The following is a 24583-nucleotide window of genomic DNA, read 5'->3' on the forward strand; positions in this document are numbered from 1 at the left end:
TAGCCAGCTTCCCCCCCTTTCAGCTGCAAACAATTGACCACTTGTGCAATATAATCTTGTGCATCAGTATCTGTTTCACACCTCAACTCCAACTAGTATAATAAATGTGAATTTTGCAAAGCAGATGCCTTTCCAACATTTACCCCACAAATTGTTTCCACATTGCTGTAACCATTAAAGCAGTTCTTAAATACTGGCAAAACCCATTACCATTTGATTCAAGAAGAGACATTTAAAGAAAACCAAGTCAAAATATGCACTCCATTTATTAAGAAATATTCAGACAAGCATTTAGGCAACAAAAATCACCTTAATCAAAGTTCACTGGGTTACTGGCCACTTCTTGCCATAGCTGCTTAACTGGGGTAAAGTACCCTGGAAAGTAATACCTGCAATTTTTTGTGGGGCACCTTGAGGGGTAGAACCAGACCGACTCCAAGCCTGTGCTGTATTGGGTTGAAACATCAGGTTCTGGAATCTGGAAAATTGGTTTGTGGGGACTACAGACTGAGAAGAGGATGGAATGTTCTGGCTCTGTGATGCCAGAGACCCAAAGGTTGGACCCTGGTACCATGCTGAAGCACTTGAGGACTGAGCTTGAGAAGGTGAAGGCTCACTTGCAGAAGCCACTGTTGTGGAACTGGGCTGAAATGACGGCTGGGACAGAGCTCCAGATATCTGGTTTGTAGCCACAGATGGGAAGTATGATGGAAAGCTTTGATCCTGTAAATTGTACTTGCTTAAGGCTTGCCCTTGATACAGCACAGGACCCAAGGATGGCGAAAGAGCAGTAGAGTCAGGCTGGCCTGCCAAAATCTGTGTTGTGCTAGGCTGGTATAATGATGGGGCCTGGAATCCAGACACTTGGGAAGATGGAATCTTACTCTGCAAAAAGGTGTTCCAGGCAGAGGTTTGACTTGGATATGAAACTGGATTTCCCAAGGACTGAATCTGAGCAATACGAGTATCTCCTGGCAAAACCCATGTTGCACTTGGCCAGTACGATTTCTGGTTCTGAAATTCAGAAATCTGGTTTGTGGAGGGCACAGACTGCAAGGAGGCTGTAATGCTCTGGTCCTGTGAAGTATTTGGTAAGCCTTCAGCTGGTACTCGATACATTGTAGTAACACCTGAGCTCTGAGATTGAGGGGTAAAGGCAGACTGGCTTGGAGCAAGTTGTATGGTGTTAGGCCAATATGTGGACTGGTTCTGAATTCCAGATATTTGATTCAGGGCAGCAACAGACTGAAAGGAGGATGGGGTTCTTTGGTACTGTGATGTCAGATTGATGGAGGTTAGACCTTGATAAAATGGTGAGTCACCCATGGACTGAGCCTGAGATGTAGCAGGCTGACTTGTGGAGCTAGGCTGTTGTAACGCAGTCTGAAAAGCAGACATTTGAGAAGATGGAATCAGCTTACCCAACAAAGTGGTGTACCAACCAGGTGTCGGGCTTGAACACAAAGGTGACTTTCCCAAGGATTGAGCTGGAGCAAGAGCAGACTGCTCTGTCAAAACCTGAGTTGTGGTGGTAGGCTGGAATGATGACTGGGTTTGTGATGACGTTATCTGGCTTGAGGTGTCCATAGACTGGGAGGAGGATGGAATGCTCTGGTCTTGTGAAATGCTGGACATGCCTGAGGTTTGCCCTTGAAACAGCTGTGAAGCACTTGAGCTCTGAGGGAGAGATATACTCTGGCTTGAAGAAACCGGTGTGTTAGGCCAGTAAGTGTTCTGGAATCCAGATATTTGGTTTGTGGTGGCCACAGGCTGGGGGGAGGGTGGAATGCCCTGACCCAGAGAAGCCAGATACCTGCCAGAAGTTAGACCTTGATACAGTGTTGAATCACCCGTAGATTGAACAGAAGCAGATTGACCAGATAAAACCCGTGTTGCAGTACTTGGCTGGAATGGTTGCACCTGCAACCCAGAAGAGGATGGCATTATCTGACTCTGTAATACACTGTACCATTTAGTATTCCCTGAAGATTCAGTCACATAGCTGCCTTGAGACTGAGACATAGAATCAGACTGGCTTGCTGTAGTCCATGTTGTGTTAGCCCAGTATGGTGTCCTGCTGGAGCCTTGCATTTGATACTGTGGTAAAGCATCCAAGGGCTGTAATGGGGCAGTAGAAGCAGATGGTCCTGGCAAACCCTGTGTTGAGCTAGAGGGAATTACCAAGCCTGTCTGGACTCCAGAAACTTGGGAAGATGGAATCATCTTACCCAGTAAAATGGTGTACCAGCCAGAGGTCTGGGGTAGATTTGAAGATTGAACAGATTGATCCTGAGCAGCAGACTGGCCTGACAAAGCCTGTGTTGTAGTGCTAGGTTGGAGAGATTGGGCCTGAGCATCAGTGACCTGGCTTGTGGTGACCACAGACTGAGAGGATGGAATGCCCTGACCTGGTGAAGCAAGATACCTGCCAGAAGTTAGAGCTTGATACAATGTTGAAGCACCCATAGACTGAACAGGAGAAGCAGACTGACCAGGTAAGAACTGTGTTGCAGTGCTTGGCTGGTATGACTGAGCCTGGAATCCAGAGACTTGTGAAGGAATCCGACCCTGTGAAGTTGTGTACCAGGCAGATGCCTGAACTGGATAGGCAGCCAAAGCCTGCAAGGATTGATCCTGAGAAATAGCAGACTGTCCTGTCAAAGCCTGTGTTGTGGTGCTAGGCTGCAAAGATTGGGCCTGAGCATCAGTTATCTGGCTTGTGGGGACCACAGACTGAGAGGATGGAATGCTCGGACCTGGTGAAGCCAGATACCTGCCAGAAGTTAGACCTTGATACAAAGATGAACCACCTATAGGCTGAGATGGCAAATCAGACTGGCCCAACAAAAGCTGTGTTGTGGTGCTAGGCTGGAAGGATGACTGGGTTTGTGATGAAATTATCTGGCTTGAGGTGTCCATAGACTGGGGGGAAGATAGAATGCCCTGGTCCTGTGAAATGCTGGACATGCCCGAGGTTTGCCCTTGAAACAGCTGTGAAGCACTTGAGCTCTGAGGAAGAGAGATAGTCTGGCTTGAAGAAACTGGTGTGTTAGGCCAGTAAGTGTTCTGGAATCCAGATAATTGGTTTGTGGTGGCCACAGACTCGGGGGAGTGTGGAATGCCCTGACCCAGAGAAGCCAGATACCTGCCAGAAGTTAGACCTTGATACAAATTTAAAGCACCCATAGACTGAGACGGCAAAGCAGACTGGCCTGCCAAAACCTGTGTTGGGATTTTGGGCTGGTATGACTGGGTTGGGTTTGTTGCGACTACAGACTGGGAGGAGGGAACGCTTTGGTCTTGTGAAACATGCCAGCTTAAAGCTTGACCTTGATACGGTGTTGAAGCACTTGGACCCTGTGCCTGAAAGGCAGAACCAGACTGGCCTGCAGAGAATTGTGTTGGGGAGCTAGGTTGGTGTAACTGGGTCTGAAATCCTAGCACTTGGGAAGAGGATGGACTTTGAAATCCAGGCAGATTTTTTCCTGGCCAATGCTGAGATGGCAAAGGGCCACAGTTACCAGGCTTGATAAACCCATTCCAATAAAATCCTGAAGACTGAGATGAATCATAAGACTGGTGGCTAGGAGCAGCTTGACCATAAGTATTTGGTATTTGTTTGATATGAGCAACACCACCAGAAGACTGAACAAAACTAGAGTCACGTTGAGCAGGTGGGACTTCCGAAGTAAGCACAGCATTTCCAAAGTTCCCACTGCCATCATTTCCATTTGGACCTTTTCTGGAAGGTAGCTCAAGTTGACCAGGTGTAGCAAGTTGAAAATTTTGGCTCCATGTGACATTAGAACGTCCAGCCTGCCAATCAAGGATGGATGTTCTATTCCACACTGTAGGATTTAAAGAAACATTTTTAGACTATAGTAAACTACAATCAGACAGATTTTATTAAGACGTTAATTAACTAATTAAAAATTCTTACCATTAAATCCATCTGTATATCCACAAAAAACTAAAGCAATGGAAAGCAGATAGAACCTGGAAAAAAAAAAAACACCACTTGAAAAACAGACTTAAAAAGAAGAACAGGGAAAAAAACTAAATACATACCTTATCATTGCCCATAACATCTCTCAAAGATTGCTTAACAACAGGAGCCTTGATTTAAAACAGAGCTGCTACACTACATCCAAATACTAAAACTACCACCAAACGCAGCACACTGATTATATAATGAGTAGCACCTGGTCACATGTCTACTAAGAACCGTAATTAAGCCTCTTCAGGGTCCTAAACAGGGTTGGTTAACTTTACTGCTTAATTGTACCCTTATCTGCTTTTATTAGTCCCTTTAAAGGTGATGGAAAACTGAACTACTGGCTATTATAAGTTCGCTCAAATTCACCTTTCATTATATTTTTTACTTTTGAGTCCTAACATGTGAGGAACATTTTTTTTTTAGGGCTGCAGTTCTGCGGCTCTCTAGGACAGAACTTGTCTACCCCTGCAATAGAGAATCAGCTCAGTGCAGTAACATGCTTTTTGTTATGAAATTTTAGATACTCTAGACTTGCACTTTAAATTATTTTAGTATATTACATTTATCTAGTATCTGTAAACATATCTATAGGTTAGCATTTTTTAATTTGGTTAATAAGGGGTTGTACTGTAATTCTGTATGTAAAACAGGAAATTATACCATATATACCATATACAGTACATATGACAATAATCTAAATTAATTATCTTTGCAATTGGTGTCTATGGCTCACTACTTGTCTCCATGCTAGCAATCTAAATTTTCAGCTGGATCAACAATGTAAACTTATATACTGTATAATATAAACTTAACACTGTAAATCCTCTTTGCAAAAATGTCTGTTGTTAAATGTGCTATCTATAAAAAAATTAAAATTAGGTTTGATCATGGGGATCACATGTTTATAAATGAAACCTTGTTGATATACTGTATATGCATATGCCATATTCTGGCATATACTATAGACCTTTAGCTGTTATGAACCAATTGGTCAAGGGTCCTGCCAAAGGGCAGTCATCTCATACAAGTCTGTAGACATGTGTCAGAGAACACACCTGCCACCAATTTGGTAATTGTATAAAACTCTTATTGGAAATGTTTGTAAATGTTCGTTAAAGTCTGTAATATTTTAAATTTGGGAAAAAAAACGACTTGTCTCAGCCTCCCTCACTCTGAGCACTGGGTTGTGTTCTGAGCCCCCTGCTGTACTCTCTGTACACCTATGAGTGCGTGGCCACTACCAACTCCACCACCGTCATCAAGTTTGTTGACAACACTGTCGTTGCGGGCCTGATCACGAACAACGCTGAGTCGGCCTACCTGAAGAAGCTTGGTGTTATTTGATCCTATTGGTTTAGAAATTGATATTTCAATAAATAGTTAACTTGGCCGATTTCTTTATCATTTTGTTGACAAGTGGGGCTTGACAGAAAATGTTTAAGAACCACTGGGTTAAATAATGACACTAATTAACACGCCAAGCTGAACACATCTGTGAAGCTATTGTAAAGAGCGAGACAGTGAGACATAATATAAACTTAAAAGTCCCAAAGGCAGGCAAAACATAAAATAGTCCTCTAGTACAGAGCACCCTTCAGGGGTTATCCCTGACAACAACCAGAGTTAGTCCACACACCAAGTCGATAAAGCTAGAGCTCCTGATTACATTATACACTCTTACAAGTCAAATTAAAATTTTATTTGTCACATACACAGTCATATACAGTACGATATGCAGTGAAATGCTTATACTGTACGACTGCCAGTGACCTTAAAAAAAATAGTAAAAGCTTATACATAAAAAAATTATATGAATGAAAGTAATACATTAAAAAATAAAATTAACTGGTAAAATATGCTGTACAAAGTAAAATATACTGTAATAAGAGAAAAACGTTAGAAAAATAAGATGTGCATGAGTAGAAATTCCTGAGCATCTTGGAGGGCAGTCTGAAGTTTCTCAAGCGTCTTAGGTGGTAGAGACGCTGCCGGGCCTTTTTTTTACCACGTTGATGATGTGACAGGACCAATACAGGTCCTGCGTGATGTGAACACAGAAGTATCGAAAGCTGTCCACTCTCTCCACTGGGCTCCTGTTGATGATGGGGGTCTGGTAGTTCCTCTCCTGCTTTGTACAAAAGTCTACATCAGCTCCTTTGTCTTGCTGACGTTCAGGAGGAGATTGTTCCTCTGGCACCATTTCTCCAGATTTCCAATTTCAAAACAGATAAAATACAATTGAACTCCGAATTTAATAGCTGCGTAAATAAACCCGCAAATAAGATACCCACATTCCTTTTTACATTGTCTTTAAGCTCCATCTGCCTTAAAATATACATGTTAAAAAGCATAAACACCATTATTCTCTGCGGTGCAACGAATGATTTAGAGATCATCGCAAAATGCTGCACACCAACAAAAAGCGTAAAACGATATTGATCCTACCTTTTGTTCAGCGGCTGAAGGATCAAAAAGCAACTTTGTTGCCACACTGGAAACTAGAAATGCCAGACTAGTACTGCCTGATAAAATATATAACATATTGGAATAAATGAAATTACATAAATAATACCAAATGTTTACTGTCAATAAAAAAAAGCATGAATTACAATAGGTACTTTCCTATTATTTTCCACTAATTCCCTCCCGTTCATTGCGCCCCACCTGTCATGTATTCCCCACTAGTGGGGCGCGCCCCACACTTTGAGAATATGTATAGATGTATAATTTAAGGCGGATGTAGCTTAAAGACAATGTAGAGAGGATATATGTGGGTATCTTGTTTGCGGGTTTATTTATGCAGCTATTGAATTCGGAGATGCGAAAGTATAGATGTAAGCCTGTTATAACGATTGCATGTGTATTTTATCTGTTTTGAACTTGGTGTTATTTGATCTTATTGGTTTAGAAATTGATATTTCAAAAAATAGTAAACTTGTCCGATTTCGTTATCATTTTGTTGACAAGTGTGACTTGAAAATTCGCCCACCCTCTTAAGTGGGGAATGACAAAAAATGTTTGAGAACCACTGATATAAGCATTCACACTCTATAATCAGATTAGCTAAAGAATAAGTTTATTTCAACAATAAGCAGAAGTTATTAATGATTTTAAAACCCATCCAAAGCTCATCCAAGCCCGTCAGTACCAAAAATCTGGTCTGATTCCTTAGGAAGACCAAAGCAGCAAAAATTGTACCAGGCACCAGAACACAGTCACCAGAACAACATAGTCTGCCATGTGTATTAGTGATGACCCTGAAGTTTCTCCAGACCCTCCTGGGAAAAGTGTGGCCGATTCTAATTGGCCTATCCTATGATTAATTGCTAATTGGTTGCATATAAAAGACTTTGTAGGGACGGAGTCTCAAAAGTGGTTCTTTTTTGTTTAATATGTAACCTTTTTTTGACTCTTTAATTTTGTATTTTTCCTGTGATATTAAGATTAAATTTTGGTTAGGATTATATTTGTTTTTTATTTATCCCTAGACTTACATTTACTATTTTGACCATTGTATTTGTACAATTTAATAAATAAACTGTATTAACTATATATTTTGGTTTGACTCTTCTTTATGTTGCGACCTCAAACAAACGGGTTGTAACATAAAATTGGGCCTTTCATTTTTCATAGGGTAACACTTTGTCCTTTTTTCGTATATGTGTTGTTTGTGATGCCTACGAGATATCAAAATAATTTGACAAATGACTTGTGATAAGTCTTTATTTTGTAACACTGAGGTCTCTCTTTTTTTTTTTAGCGTGTTTGTTATGATGGTCCCTGGCGAAGTGTCTGATAGGATTTTGTATTTATTTATTTATTTATTTATTTATTTTTTACACTCTAGTAACACGTGTGCTCGCGTTTATGTGTGTTTGTTCTGTTTTCTCTTCTAGTAGGTATATCGTCGTCCTCAGTAGTCAAGGATTTCTTTGCATTTCCTTCAGAAATATTATTGGAGAGGTGCACAAAGGAAGAGCTTTTGCGGATTTCTGAACAATTCAATGTGAAGGTAACGAGTAGTGATAGGAGGCTCAAGGAAACGCTGATTAAGTTGTGAAAAGCGCACTTTCTGAGCAGGGCGTTTTAGAGGTAAGAGCTCAACCTATCAATCCTGAGAAGTGTTTATCCTCCCCTCTTGGTGATGACAATCAAAATACAAAGTTTAGTGAGATGCCTTTACAAAGAAAGCAGTTGTGTATTGATGCGAAAAAACTTTGTGCAGAACGTGATGTTTGTGCTTTAAAAGAAAGAGTTGGAGAATAATTTTAAGACCAAGAGGTTACAGCAGCAGTTACGTAAAATAGAATTACAATTTGAAAAGGAAAGAAAGGAGAGAGAGTTTCAGCTGCGGAAACTTGAGCTAGAGCTGAAAGTAAAAACCGATCCAACAGTTTTGTCATCTGTTGAGACCGTGTTTGCTGCGCCTGTGTTTGATGTTTATAAAAAAATTGGGCTTGTGTCGCTGTTTTTGGGAAAAGAGGTGTTTTGAGCATTTTGAACGCGTTGCAGAGTCCTTAAAATGGCCAAAAAAATTTTGGACTTTATTACAATGCGTGTTGGTAGGGAGAGCACAAGAGGTGTATTTCGCGTTGACTACTGAGCAAAGCGCTGATTATGAAATTGTAAAGCCTGCTATTTTACATGCTTATGAAGAGGCATACCGCCAGAAGTTAGGACTCATTCTACTGTAAGTCTGAAAAGTGTACTTATCTTGAGTTTGCTAGAGAAAAAGAAAATTTGTTTGATTGTTGGTGATTTCTGTAAAAATTACCACTAAGGAACAGCTTAGGGAGCTTATTCTTTTAGAGGAGTTTAAAAGTTGTGTTCCAAATGCTGTTGCTATGTATCTTAAAGGGGTCATACAGGCCTACATGCACTTTTTTAAGCTGTTTGGACTGAACTGTGTGTTAGGAGAGTGCGTACACAACCACTCTACGATGATAAAGAGCCGCCCAGTGGTTTTTCTTTTCATTTATTACAATAACATGCCCCTTCTGAAATCAGGCCAATCGCAAATGCCTGTCGATGTGACGCCACACCACAAGAGGCTGCTCCCACACTAGTTGATTGACACTGGTGTTTTAGCAAACACTGGTGTCTTGCTTACTGTAATGTGTCAGTCTACACGTTATCCTGCAGGTTATCCGCGGAGATCGATCACCACTAAATTGATTTTAAATGGCTTTAACGAGTTTCATGACTGTTTTTGCCATGTCAAAAACCATTCAATCTGATCAGGGCTGAAATTATCTGTCTCGACAGTTTTCAAAAGTTTACAACTCAAGGTTAAACACAACATCTCAAGTGCCAAGGAGGATTAGAAAGATTCCATCAGACTCTTAAGTCACTTTTAAGGTTGTATTGTGTTAAACTTGATTGTGACTGGGAGGATGGACTTCCTTGGATGCTGTTAGCTATTCGTGAGGTTGTGCAAAAGAGCACAGGTTTCAGTCCTAACGAGGACTAACGTTAGTATTTGGACACGCTGTCAGAGCCCTATTGCTGTTACGGCAGATGAATGAAAAATGTCTGATCCACCTGAGAATGTCAAAGACTACGTAAATAGTTTTTGTTATTGAAGTATATTGAACTATATGAAGCCAGAGCTATTGCTCTACGAAAACTGGGTAAGTCTCAGGAAAAGATGCAGAGGTTGTTTGATCGTAAGGTTGAGTTCAGAAGCTTTTAGGTAGGCGATGAAGTCCTTGCTATATTACCTGTGTTGAGTAGTCCATTTCAGGCTAGATTTACTGGACCTTATATGATAGCAAAATGCTATCCTAATAACAACTACCTTTTAAACACGCCTGGTCAAAGGAAAGTACAGATTTGTCATGTTAAATTTATTGAAGGCTTATGTAACTCCTGTACTGTCTCTGCCTGTTATTGTTGTAGCTGGTGACATGGTAGATCCAAGTGTCCAGGAAACATTTGTAGAGATGTCTGGTGTTCTGGAGGTGGAAAATGGTCCTTCTTGTAATACTGTATCAACAGAACTAAACAGTTCCATAGGGCTAGCGCCTGTTATCGCAGGACAGTAATTACCTACTAGATACTACTGTATTTTTTACTGCTTATATATTTTTGCCATAGTTTTATTTGGTTTTACACGATTTCGTGTGTGTGTATGTGGGTGTGCGAGAGAGAGTGAGAGAGATAGAGCGCGTGCGTGAGAGAGGGCTTTTATTGTGATTTGTCCAAGGTTACTAAAGCCTGGCTTACTACTAATAAAAATCATTTTAATGTAACCCATGGGTCTCAATCAGAAAATCAGCCAACGCTGTTAACAGATGACACAACAAATTATATACTCTGAAATGTTCATTTGAACATTTAAAAATATATACAAGTAACATAAATATTTAAAAAATCAACTATTATTGTTAAAGTGGGCCCGTGGCTGTTTAGGGTCAAGTTCACGGGGCTTCTTGGTCTTTCGTTAATTTTACTTCTGACTAAAAACCAATATGGCTTATTTAAGATGCACTGTTTTATTGGACATGGCTGTTTTGTAATGTTCAGCAAAATAAACACTGTCTATGGTTTGAATATGCTGTGAACATCTGAAAGTCATGATGTAATAGAGACAAGTCTCTTCAGATCCTTCTGCACTAATGTTATGTTAATTATTAACGTATTGATGTATTTTACTTGAGGACAGAATAGACCATCCCAAATAGCACAGGTACGTCGCAGAGATGCCTGCTAAAGAGCATATCATCTGATAAACATTGCGTTTGTTTTTTTTTTAAATCGTATTTTGATCGTCTGTAGATCGCCTGTTTTAGCTGTTAAATAATACATCGTCTTTACATCTATACGACGTCTATACGATGTATCCTTATCATGCGAAATTTGCTGGTATGTGGACGGGAAGCTGCAGCATCAGCTATATCAGAGCAAACTTGCGAGAAGATATCGCGAGAAGTCACAGTTTTGTTAAGAAGACAAACGTTTGGCGGGCGTGTGGAAAAGGTAAGCAGGAATGAATTCCCATCTTTCTAAATAGAAACGAAATACTGAACATAAATGTCACCTGCTGTTTAGCGATGTTTAGTCACATTATTTTGGTTCAGGCTATTTCTTTATTTATATATTTTTAATCACACTTAAAATACAGATGGTTATATGTGCGTGCTTAATCTGCGGTTCGGTTCTGGTTTCATGAATTTTACTTGAATCTATCTCTATATTTTTTTCACAGCAGTTTGTAACTGAAAAGTGTCCTGTCTGCATCTGACTTCAAGAGTTTCCTGACCACCATATCTAACGGTCATATTTAAAAGTCATAACGTACAGTTAAAGTACAAAACGTTTCTGTTGGTGTAGAATTTTTTTTTCTATGATTAATACTTATTTAGGGTGTTTTATGTTTTGTACATCTTTTCAAATTAAGACATTTACATTTACACATTTGGCAGACGCTCTTATCCGGAGCGACTTACATTTTTATCTCATTACACATCTGAGCAGTTAAGGGTTAAGGGCCTTGCTCAAGGGCCCAACAGTGGCAACTTGGTGGTTGTGGGGTTTGAACCTGGGATCTTCCGAACCATAGTCCAATGCCTTACCCCCTGAGCTACCCCTGACCAGACATAATTTGTAAGTTGCTGCTGGTGTAAAACAGTGTTTTTATTAAACATAAAATAAAAATCTCAGTTTTTTCCCATTTGTCTTATGTATCCTTCCTTCACAGAATTTTGTTGACCATGGTTTATTATAATTAACCGAAGGTATTTAATTAAAATAATAGGAGGGAGTGTTTTATTAAAACAACGTTTATCCGCCATGAATCAGACATTTGGCAGATGTATGAACATCTGATTAACATCGTCTAAAGAGCGGATCAGGGTCGTTTTAATTCATTTACGTCTTAAATACATAGGCTAAGCGTTGTTCTAACTTCGGGCACGGACATCTCGGCGACGTCTGCCATATAAGGAAACGCCCTCTGCCAGACATCTGCCAGATGAAAAAGACAATGTCGATGTTTGTGTACTATCTGGGATGTGTCTGTTTAATATTTCTTTTAAACAGCTGTGTTCATAGGTTTTATCAGCCATTTACAAAACAACGTTGGAGCACTAACGGCTAAAGTGCCACCGGTATGTGTGTGTGTGTGTGTGTGTGTGTGTGTGTTTGTGCTCCTGCATTCCTCAGGTTTGTCTGAGCTTTAACACAAACACATTTGCGCGCCAGCAGGTCGAAAGAACCCATCTTAGCAACATCTAACAGTCAATAGTGGGCGGAGTCAGTACATTCTTACATTCCACTCCTCCCAAGTTTGTCTTTTAATGAAGTTCGAAGAAAGCTAAGAAAAAAATAATTAGGGGCACTTAAGCACAAAATAGCACAGATGCAAATAATCAAGTGTTTAATTATTGTTGTCATTTTCTCAAAGATGATTTTCCCAACTTGCCGTTTATAAAGATTCAGACAGACTGAATTTAGGAATGCACCCCTAGGAACAAACAGACATACACTAAAGAGCAAAGCGGAGATGCGCATTCACACCTCTCACTGTCTTTTGTCTTGTAAATGAGTATCCTCATTCACTTTCTAATCCCCCCAGCACACACACTCTGTACACTGTTGCTATTTGTTGGGGCACTTGGTTATACACAGCATTTTAATGTATAAAACACTTACTTCCTGGTTTGTTTTGTTTTATTTTAATTATTGCTTATTACCTTATTCAGCAAAATAAACTAAGTTATCATTGTGTAAATTATTAACGTATTGATGTCTTTTAATTAAGGGGTGGGTTGTTAAAATCACGTTTGCAACTCAGCACAGCTAAATTGCTGGCTTGTGTTAACGTGTTCTTGAGAACAAAGCGCCATCTAGTGGTGGCACCAGGAAGAGGAATAAATAGGGCTTGAAAGGGGATGTTTACTGTGAAATCTTGACACGCCATTCCGGCAGTAGAGGGAGGGGGGATCACGGCATATTTTATGTGGCTTTATTTGTATTTGAAGCTGTCCACTCTCTCGACTGGGCTCTCGTTGATGATGGGAGTCTGGTAGTTCCTCTCCTGCTTAGTGCTGAAGTCCACTATGAACGCCTTTGTCTTACTGACGTTTAGAAGGAGGTTGTTCCTCTTGCACCAGTTCTTCAGATTCCTAACTTCCTTCAAGTAGTCTGTCTCGTTGTTATCAGAGATCAGGTCCACAACGACGGTGTCATCAGCAAACTTAATGATGGTAGTGGAGCTGGTGGTGGCCACAAAGTCATATGTGTACAAAGAGTACAGCAGGGGGCTCAAAACACACCCCTGTGGGGCTCCAGTGCTGAGAATGATGGAGGCTGAGACACGTCCGCTCATCTTTACTGCCTGTGGTCTGCCAGTTAGAAAATTAGAGATCCACTGGCACAGAGATGAGCTGAGTCCCAGTTGCTCCAGCTTGGTGGTGAGTGTGGAGGGAATTATGGTATTAAGTGCTGAGCTGTAGTCGATGAAGAGCATTTTAACATAATTCCCTCTTCTAGTGTCCAGGTGAGTGAGTGATGTGTGGAGAAGATGAGAGATGGCATTATCAGTAGAACGATTTGGATGGTAAGCGAACTGTAGTGGGTCCAGTGTGTCAGATAGTGAAGAGATGATGAAGTCCTTGACCAGCCGCTCAAAGCACTTCATCACTACTGAGGGCTACAGTCACTAAGAGAAGCAGGATGATTCAGGATGAAGCATGTGGGGATCACCGACTGAGATAAAGAGAGGTTGAATATCTCTGTGAACACAGGTGCTAGCTGGTCTGCGCAGGCTCTGAGAATATGACCTAAGATGCCGTCTGGTCCTGCTGCTTTCCTGGTGTTTACCCTCTTGGAGGGTCTCCTCACGTCATGCTCGTAGATGATAAACGCGTTTCCAGTCCTGGCAGTGTCTTCCTGTCTGCAGCCGTTAGCGCTGCTAGCATTAGCATGGCTAGTGTCTTTAGCTGCAGCCTCGAAGCGAGCATAGAATGTGTTCAGCTCGTCTGCCAGAGTCACGTCCACGTTCGTCATACCGGATGTTGGTGTTTTATAGTCCGTTATTGTCCTTAGTCCCTGCCACAGGCTTCTAGAGTCACTCTGTTGGAGCTGTGACTCTAGTTTCTTCCCGTAGCGCTGCTTCCCCTCTTTCACCGCCTTCTGGACATTGTTTGATGCAGCCTTGTACGATTCCAAGTCCCGTGTTAAAGGCAGCGGTGCGAGATTTTAGAGCATCCCCAATGGTTTTATCCACCCACGGCTTCTGGTTGGGAAGCGTTCTGATAGTCATTTTCTGCACGGTATTATTCGCTAGTTTCCCAATGAATGAACACGCTGATGTCATCATCTGAGCTGTTTTTAAACATGTCCAAGTCTGCGTCATCGAGTGCGTCCTGTAACGCAGCCACCGATTGGTCCGTCCAGCCTGCGATCTCCCTCTGAACCGAAACTTCCTGTTTCAGCCTTTGTTTGTATTTTGGCATGAGGAAGATGGCGGCGTGGTCCGATTTACCAAACATTGGATGAGATTGTGCCTTAGCCATCCTTGATTGTGGTGTTGCAGTGGCTTAGTTTTATTTGGCTTTCTAAGCCACAGCCTGCTGGTGGGGCAGTTGAAGTGCTGATAAAAGTTCGGCGCTGCGTGTTTAAGGTTGGCATCCCGGTGTTGTTTCTGGTGCTCTGTGAGTGCCTGATGCAGCTCGCATAAGGCAGTGTCCGTGTCCGCTTGTGGTGGAATATAAACGGCGCTGATTATGACCGATGTGAACTCCCGAGGTAGATAAAAAGGATGACACATGATGGACAGTAGTTCCAGGTTGGGTGTGCAGAAACGTGTAAGTGGAACGAAACTCACGCTGTTGCACCAGCTGCTGTTCACCATTAAGCACATGCTGCCTCCCCTTGTGGAATCCCCAGGTGGATGGCGTGGTCTGTTATTGTCCTTAGTTATCTCCTCTGCTCTGTGTCCTGTCCATGCGGTGAACCGAAAAGAACTCGGCCGGCTGGATGGCGTGGTCCGGCACTGCTGGGTTCAGCCATGTTTCGGTAAAGCAGACGAGATGGCCTGTCCTGTCCATGCGATGAACCGAGAAGAACTCGGCCGGCTGGATGGCGTGGTCCGGCACTGCTGGGTTCAGCCATGTTTCAGTAAAGCAGAGAAGATGGCAGTCCCGAATGTCTCTCTGGAACTTAACCCTTTACCCTTAAAAACAAAGAAAAGGGGGTTGGAGCCGACCTCACCGGCGCCATCTACGATGAGGACTCAGCTCATCTCTGTGTCAGTGGATCTCCAACTTCTAAACTGGCAGACCACAGGCAGTAAGGATAGGCGGATATGTCTCAGCATCCCTCACTCTCAGTACTGGAGCCCCCTGGGGTTGTGTTCTGAGCCCCTGCTCTACTCATTGTACACCTATGACTGCGTGGCCACTATGAACTCCACCACCATCATTATAATTGCTGACGACACTGTCGTAGTGGGCCTAATATCTGACAACAACCAGAGATTCTACCTGAAGGAGGTTGAAAATCAGGAGAACTGGTGCCAGAGGAACAATCTCCTCCTGAATGTCAGCAAGACAAAGGAGTTGATAGTGGACTTTAGTACACAGCAGGAGAGGAACTACCAGATCCCAGTCATCAACAGGAACCCAGTGAAGAGAGTGGACAGCTTCTGATACCTCGGTGTTCACATCACGCAGGACCTGTCATGGTCCTGTCACATCAACACCGTGGTGAAAAAGGCCCGGCAGCCAACCACCTCAGGCACTTGAGAGACTTTAGATTGCCCTCCATGGTGCTCAGGAAATTTTACACCTGCACCATAAAGTGCATCCTGACGGGAAACATCTCAACCTGCTTCGGGAACAGCACCATGCATTACAGACAAGCTCTACAGCGCACCATGCTCCCTGATCTGCACTCGATCTACAGCAAGCAGTGCTGGACCAAGGCCAGGAAGATCGTGAAGGACCTCAGCCACCCCAGCAATAGACTGTTCTCTCTGTTGCAGTCAGGAAAGTGCTTTCGCTCCCTGAAGGTCAACACAGAGAGACTGAGGAGGAGCTTCTTTCCGCAGGCGATATGCTCTCTAAACCAGATTAACACACAGGAATTATCATCTCCGCGTTTTTGTAATACCGCACAGAATTCGACACTCATGGACATTATTCATCTGTGCACATACCCCAGTACGCTGCAGTTCGGACAATCATGGACATTGCACATTTGCACACACATTGCACATTTGCACACCTTCTGGACACTTCCATTTATTTTAATTTTTCTTCCCATTTGAACACTTCTGGACATTTTCATTCATTTCCACATTTTATTTGCATTTAAATGTTGTTTAAATGTTGTACATATAGGTTTTATATTTCTTACATATTTTTGAAAATGTTTATATGTTTTAGGTATAGTTCAGCTATTTAACCAACATGGAACTATGCGTACAGAGACACTGCACATATACCAACATAATTCATTAATTCATCAAAGATATACTATATCTTTGATGAATTGATGAATTATGTTTGCTCAAATTTTCACATATGTTAACAGGTTACATACCTAATATAAAGAATCTTATATTGTTTTGGGTGGCGATTTTACAGAATTCTTTGATGTTAATGTTCAGACCAAAATATAAAATATTATTTTTGCCCTAATACAAGAGAATTTACCTGGTCAAATACCTTAACTCTTAGGTCGACAATTGATTTGTTCCCAGTATCTCAATTCTTTTTACACTTTATTCAAAATATCTCACACTTGTTCGCCCCTTTTTCTGATCATAAGCAGATATTAGTTGGTGTTCATCAAACCAATTCCACACTAAGAGGATATTGGACAAATCTTTGTTAAACGATAGCATGACCCTATTCTAATTTCTAATTGTCTCTAAATTTTATGGTGATCTTTGCTCTTTCACCCCAATAATTGTAGATCCTTTATCAATAAAATTTAAATGTGGATCCTTGTAATTAGTGAAAATTATAAGGCAACTTGTGATTTTATTATAACAGTCGATGAGGTTAAGAATGCTTTGTACTCAATGAGAAAAGGTAATCTTTGAAAGCCCTTGATGGGCTTTCATTGGAATTTTATGTCCATGTTTATGTTTGGAAGTATATTAAAGACCCATTATTCTGTAGGTACAAAGAATATGTCGATCAGAAAGAAATAATAACTGCAATGAAACGGGATTATGCTGCTCTGATTATTTCCAAACCTGATAAAAATACACTTTTGTTTGAGAACTGGTGGCCTAATACACTTTTAACTATTGATTATGAAACTCTGGTAACATGATGGTAGCGGTATCCACAAGACTTCCTTTTACACTGTAGTTGTATACTACATGTTACCACGGTACTTGGGTATATTCTAGTACGCGGTTACTTGTCCCATGCCAACATACCTACCTTTATATCTAATCTTTCAACCAACACTATTTGTTAATTGAAGGCAGCCCTCCCGACCACACCAATTTTTTTGCCCAGAAACCCAAAAACTACTTGAGTTTTGAAAAAGCAAAAAAGTTTATTGCAACCAAAAGTAAATGAACAGCACTGGACTGGCCAGCCAGAAGACAACAGACACTCCACAAAAATTCCGCAAGCTCCTTCCACTAAGTATTCCACAATACTTTTGTTCAGTTTAGATTGATGTGGCATCTCCCCGTTACATAATTTTCCCTTCTCATCTCATATTTATTCATGTCTAGGTAGGACTAAAAGATCTTCTTTCCATTTTTCCCTTTTTTGGAGAAAGTTCGGTTTGACTATTGACCACTGTTGGTAAAGACTTGGGTTTTCGTCTGAACTGTGATTAAAAAAAGAAATCTTCCTCTTCAAGATGCGCAAGTACTTTGTCCTTCTTATTCCGATCATGTCTGATTTGTCTTTAACAGTCCATAGTATGCCCTTACATATATAGAAGTGATCTTTTAGTACTTTAATATTTATTTTAATTATTAGTTTTGATTATACATTATACATAATTGTACAACTATGTGATTTTTTCCAATGACCTTGACCTTACAGTATATATTAACTACAGATCTGGCCATTAAAAACGCACGTTTCAAGAAAAGGGATACCGCGACTTGTGCAGGGCAAGCAGTGAAAATGCCCTTCATTACTTGTAGGGGGCAGTCGTGTTTCAGTCTGAAGTATTGTGTGTCTACTGAAAATGTGTTATCTCTCTTACGTAGGCGCCCATTGACAGCAAGCGACAGAGCTCATAAATGTGTCAAGCTCAAACTGTAAATACTGATATGTATTTATTCTTCATTTTCTTCTCTCCTTCAATGATGATACTTCTTTAACTACTTTCTTTATTCAGTATTATTATTATTAGTAGTAGTAGCAGTAGTGCTCTGAATTTATTATTGTTATTATTATTATTATTGTAACGGACCTGCGCATGTGCAAAAAGAAGTACAACAAAAAATACAAATATGTATGATATGTTAACCTAACACATTATTGTTTTATTGTGTTTATGCGCTTTATATATACACTAAACAATAAACACTGACTTGTGCACAACTCATGCATGAAACTTCTTGATCAAAAGGCTGATAAACGCGTGTGCAGATATGAGCAGATTTATCTATAAAACTACAGACATGAAATTAAACAAACAAAAATATATACGCTACTCGCTGAATACAATGCAACAGCACGCAGAATCCCCGGGCTTTGACTGCGCTTTGTCCATCCATTAGTAGTAGTACACTAAAAAATGCTGGGTTTCTGTAAACACATCGTTGGGTAGTTTATACTGGGTCAAAATTTTGGTACTTTAATCACACTGTTAGGTTGCTTTTGCTATGAATACTAAAAGTGCTGCATGATTAAACTTAATGCAAAAAACGGAAAAAGAAATGTCTCAGTTTCCCCCTAGACCATTTTGTTCCGGTATTTATGCAGTAAACCCATGGGTGAACACGATGATTTAAGAATTTAGTTAAACACGAATATATATATATATATATATATATATATATATAACTGGCATTTTTATTTAAATCCAACATTTTAATGGTCAGTAATTGGTGTATGGGCGTCAACTCGCACGCTCTGTGATATTCTGTCATTCATACTGCCGATGTTTAAAAGCCCTTTACTAAAGTATTCACTAGTTAGTAAGTAAGCAAATAAAAGATAAATGAATAAATAGCTTTAAATGGTACTTCAGCGTAGTAAAGTACCCTAGCATGAGTTATAAATTAGATTTCCTTTATACATATTTTTATTAAATATAATGAAAATATGTATAAAGAAAATCTAATTTATATATTTGTTTAATTAAGTTCTTAACAATTTATTAGTTAGTGTTTGTTGCACTATTTTTGGGGGAAGGGATTGGCTTGTACAGGCTACTTTACACTGATCAACAGTCGGCGCCCCGCTGTAACCTGCAGATTAAAGGAGCAGTTATTGTCTCTGACACGTAGCCTTCTGAGTTTGGAGGCCAGGGGTGGTTGGAAGGAGGAGATATCACAAACAGACCTACAGTATAGGTGGACACACACAAACTTTCTCTGTGACTGTGTTTAATTATCGGATACTAAGATTAGAGATTAAATCACATGATCATGTTTAAATTAGTATTTATTCATATAACTATTGCTATTCTTGGTTTAAAGTAATCACATTGATCTGATTACCGGCTTGATTATTAGTTTTTGAACCTATAATCAGATCAGAATTATTTACATGATTCTATTTAGTTATGCATCTGTAGTAGTAATAATTGGTAAAGGATAATTTCAGTTGTAGTATGCATATTACATTAATTTTTGGAGTGCAATTTTCAAATTTTTCTCTAGACCCATGTTAATTAAAATGCTCTTTTTGTTCCATTTTAGCTTACAGGCAGCACCCTACTCATTTTGCCTGAGGATCCTTTTGAGAGCAGACACTTACACCCTGCTTTATCCATACCGGCACAATAACCTTATTAGAGCACTTATTTCTCTGAAGAGGGTATTGCTGAGGATTAATTTGATTTCTTTTAATATGTTTTTGTCTGCTCTTAAAAATCATACATTTGTAGCTTTGTCACAGTGCAGTGAAATTTAAGTGTGAATAAAGTCAATGAAAGGCTATAGAGGGTCTTGGTCACAGGTAAATAAAAATAAGGAGCACATTGCATCTGAAAGCTTTAAAAGCTGTAGGAACACACCAAACCTAAATTACTTGCATCACTGATGCTTAGCAACTCTTCCCTAAAAGACATTTTGCAGCATCCCTGGAATAATTTCATACCTCAAGCATTTAACTTACAGTTCGGTAGTCAGCTCCCCCTCCCAGCTGCAAACAATTGACCACTTGTGCAATATAATCTTGTGCATCAGTATTTGTTTCACACCTCAACTCAAACTAGTATAATTGTGAATTTTGCAAAGCAGATGGCTTTCCAACATTTACCCCACAAATTGTTTCCACATTGCTGTAACCATTAGAGCAAGGATTTAAGTTCTTAAATACTGGCAAAACCCATTAACATTTGATTAATGAAGAGACATTTAAAGAAAACCAAGTCAAAATATGCACTCCATTTATTATAAGAAATATTCAGACAAGCATTAAGGCAACAAAAAGCACCTTAATCAAAGTTCACTGGGTTACTGGCCACTTCTTTCATAGCTGCTTAACTGGGGTAAAGTACCCTGGAAAGTAATACCTGCAATTTTTTGTGGGGCACCTTGAGGGGTAGAACCAGACCGACTCCAAGCCTGTGCTGTATTGGGTTGAAACATCAGGTTCTGGAATCTGGAAAATTGGTTTGTGGGGACTACAGACTGAGAAGAGGATGAAATGTTCTGGCTCTGTGATGCCAGAGACCCAAAGGTTGGACCCTGGTACCATGCTGAAGCACTTGAGGACTGAGCTTGAGAAGGCTCGCTTGCAGAAGCCACTGTTGTGGAACTGGGCTGAAATGACGGCTGGGACAGAGCTCCAGATATCTGGTTTGTAGCCACAGGTGGGAAGTATGATGGAAAGCTCTGATCCTGTGAATTGTACCTGCTTAAGGCTTGCCCTTGATACAGCATAGGACCCAAGGATGGCAAAAGAGCAGTAGAGTCAGACTGGCCTGCCAAAATCTGTGTTGTGCTAGGCTGGTATAATGATGGGATCTGGAATCCAGATGGAATCTTACTCTGCAAAAAGGTGTTCCAGGCAGAGGTTTGACTTGGATATGAAACTGAATTTCCCAAGGACTGAATCTGAGCAATACGAGTATCTCCTGGCAAAACCCATGTTGCACTTGGCCAGTATGATGTCTGGTTCTGAAACCCAGAAATCTGGTTTGTGGAGGGCACAGACTGCAAGGAGGCTGTAATGCTCTGGTCCTGTGAAGTATTTGGTAAGCCTTCAGCTGGTACTCGATACATTGTAGTAACACCTGAGCTCTGAGATTGAGGGGTAAAGGCAGACTGGCTTGGAGCAAGTTGTATGGTGTTAGGCCAATATGTGGACTGGTTCTGAATTCCAGATATTTGATTCAGGGCAGCAACAGACTGAAAGGAGGATGGGGTTCTTTGGTACTGTGATGTTAGATTGATGTTAGAGGTTAGACCTTGATAAAGTGGTGAGTCACCCATGGACTGAGCCTGAGATGTAGCAGGCTGACTTGTGGAGCTAGGCTGTTGTAACGCAGTCTGAAAAGCAGACATTTGAGAGTATGGAATCATCTTACCCAACAAAGTGTTGTACCAAACAGGTGTCTGACTTGAACACAAAGGTGAATTTCCCAAGGATTGAGCTGGAGCAAGAGCAGACTGCTCTGTCAAAACCTGAGTTGTGGTGGTAGGCTGGAATGATGACTGGGTTTGTGATGAAGTTATCTGGCTTGAGGTGTCCATAGACTGGGAGGAGGATGGAATGCTCTGGTCTTGTGAAATGCTGGACATGCCTGAGGTTTGCCCTTGAAACAGCTGTGAAGCACTTGAGCTCTGAGGAAGAGAAATCATCTGGCTTGAAGAAACCGGTGTGTTAGGCCAGTAGATGTTCTGGAATCCAGATATTTGGTTTGTGGTGGCCACAGGCTGGGGGGAGGGTGGAATGCCCTGACCCAGAGAAGCCAGATACCTGCCAGAAGTTAGACCTTGATACATTGTTGAATCACCCGTAGATTGAACAGAAGCAGATTGACCAGATAAAACCCGTGTTGCAGTACTTGGCTGGAATGGTTGCACCTGCAACCCAGAAGAGGATGGCATTATCTGACCCTGTAAAACACTGTACCATTTAGCATTCCCTGAAGATTCAGTTACATAGCTGCCTTGAGACCGAGACATAGAATCAGACTGGCTTGCTGTAGTCCATGTTGTGTTAGCCCAGTATGGTGTCCTGCTGGAGCCTTGCATTTGATACTGTGGTAAAGCATCCAAGGGCTGCAATGGGGCAGTAGAAGCAGATGGTCCTGGCAAAGCCTGTGTTGAGCTAAAGGGAATTACTAAGCCTGTCTTGACTCCAGAAACTTGGGAAGATGGAATCATCTTACCCAGTAAAATGGTGTACCAGCCAGAGGTCTGGGGTAGATTTGAAGATTGAAAGGATTGATCCTGAGCAGCAGACTGGCCTGACAAAGCCTGTGTTGTAGTGCTAGGTTGGAGAGATTGGGCCTGAGCATCAGTTATCTCGCCTGTGGTGACCACAGACTGAGAGGATGGAATGCCCTGACCTGGTGAAGCAAGATACCTGCCAGAAGTTAGAGCTTGATACAATGTTGAAGCACCCATAGACTGAACAAGAGAAGCAGATTGACCAGGTAAGAACTGTGTTGCAGTGCTTGGCTGGTATGACTGAGCCTGGAATCCAGAGACTTGTGAAGGAATCTGACCCTGTGAAGTTGTGTACCAGGCAGATGCCTGACCTGGATAGGCAGCCAAAGCCTGCAAGGATTGATCCTGAGAAATAGCAGACTGTCCTGTCAAAGCCTGTGTTGTAGTGCTAGGCTGGAAAGATTGGGCCTGAGCATCAGTTATCTCACCTGTGGTGACCACAGACTGAGAGGATGGAATGCCCTGACCTGGTGAAGCAAGATACCTGCCAGAAGTTAGACCTTGATACAAATTTAAAGCACCCATAGACTGAGACGGCAAAGCAGACTGGCCTGCCAAAACCTGTGTTGGGATGTTGGGCTGGTATGACTGGGTCGGGTTTGTTGCGACTACAGACTGGGAGGAGGTAATGCTTTGGTCTTGTGAAACATGCCAGCTTAAAGCTTGACCTTGATACGGTGTTGAAGCACTTGGACCCTGTGCCTGAAAGGCAGAAGCAGACTGGCCTGCAGATAATTGTGTTGGGGAGCTAGGTTGGTATAACTGGGTCTGAAATCCTAGCACTTCAGAAGAGGATGGACTTTGAAATCCAGGCAGATTTTTTCCTGGCCAATGCTGAGATGGCAAAGGGCCACAGTTACCAGGCTTGATAAACCCATTCCAATAAAATCCTGAAGACTGAGATGAATCATTAGGCTGGTGGCTAGAAGCAGCTTGACCATAAGCATTTAGTATTTGTTTGATATGAGCAACACCACCAGAAGACTGAACAAAACTAGAGTCACGTTGAGCAGGTTGGACTTCCAAAGTAAGCACAGCATTTCCAAAGTTCCCACTGCCATCATTTCCATTTGGACCTTTTCTGGAAGGTAGCTCAAGTTGACCAGGTGTAGCAAGTTGAAAATTTTGGCTCCATGTGACATTAGAACGTCCAGCTTGCCAATCAAGAATAGATGTTCTATTCCACACTGTAGGATTTAAAGAAACATTTTTAGACTATAGTAAACTACAATCAGACATAACTTTTATTAAGATATTTAACAATTCTTACCATTAAATCCATCTGTATATCCACAAAAAACTAAAGCAATGGAAAGCAGATAGAATCTGGGGGAAAAAAAAACACCACTTGAAATACAGACTTAAAAAGGAAAAACTGAGAAAAAAAAAACAAATACATACCTCATCACTGCCCATAACATCTCTCAAAGTTTGCTTAACAGCAGGAGCCCTGATTAAAAACAGAGCTGCTACACTACATCCAAATACTAAAACTAGCACGAAACGCAGCACGCTGATTATATAATGAGTAGCACCTGGTCACATGTCTACTAAGAACCATAATTAAGTCTCTCCAGGGTCCTAAACAAGATTGGTTAACTTTACTGCTAAATTGTACCCTTATCTGTTTTCATTAGACCCTTTAAAGGTGATGGAAAACTGAACTACTGGCTATCATAAGTTCGCTCACATTCAACTTTGATTTTATTTTTAACGTTTGGGTCCTAACATGTAAGGAGAGGGTGTTTTTTTTAAGGGCTGGAGCTAAAATCTGCAGTACTGCGTCTCTCTAGGACAGAACTTGTCTACCCCTGCAATAGAGAATCAGCTCAGTGCAGTAACATGCTTTTTGTTTTGAAATTTTAGATACTCTAGACTTGCACTTTAAATTATTTTAGGATATTATATTTATCTAGTATCTGTAAACATATCTATGAGTTACCATTTTTTTATTTGGTTAATAAGAGGTTGTAATTCTGTATATAAAACAGGAAATTATTTACTAGGTCAGTCGGGGGAGATATACCATA

General features: G+C 41.0%; 1 protein-coding gene across 1 annotated transcript; it reads right to left on the reverse strand.

Annotated features, from left to right (window-relative positions):
- Window positions 1–247: 247 nt before the first annotated feature.
- LOC128545708 (mucin-5AC-like) lies at window positions 248–23974 on the reverse strand. The gene is made up of 3 exons (XM_053516240.1): window positions 23955–23974; window positions 3941–3996; window positions 248–3848 (listed from the first exon to the last, which is right to left on the reverse strand). Exons 1-3 carry the CDS (start codon window positions 23972–23974, stop codon window positions 322–324), a joined length of 3603 nt encoding a protein of 1200 aa, XP_053372215.1. The 3' UTR covers window positions 248–321.
- Between the last annotated feature and the right edge of the window lie 609 nt (window positions 23975–24583).

This window comes from Clarias gariepinus, chromosome 17 (assembly GCF_024256425.1).
Source record: "Clarias gariepinus isolate MV-2021 ecotype Netherlands chromosome 17, CGAR_prim_01v2, whole genome shotgun sequence".
Classification (NCBI taxonomy): domain Eukaryota; kingdom Metazoa; phylum Chordata; class Actinopteri; order Siluriformes; family Clariidae; genus Clarias; species Clarias gariepinus.

Coding starts and splice junctions, on each gene's coding strand:
- LOC128545708 (XM_053516240.1), bottom strand. CDS start 23,974: ATGTTATGGGCAGTGATGAG. Junction 3,997..23,954: donor ATGTTATGGGCAGTGATGAG/GTATGTATTTGT, acceptor TTTTTTTTCCAG/GTTCTATCTGCTTTCCATTG. Junction 3,849..3,940: donor ATATACAGATGGATTTAATG/GTAAGAATTTTT, acceptor TAAATCCTACAG/TGTGGAATAGAACATCCATC.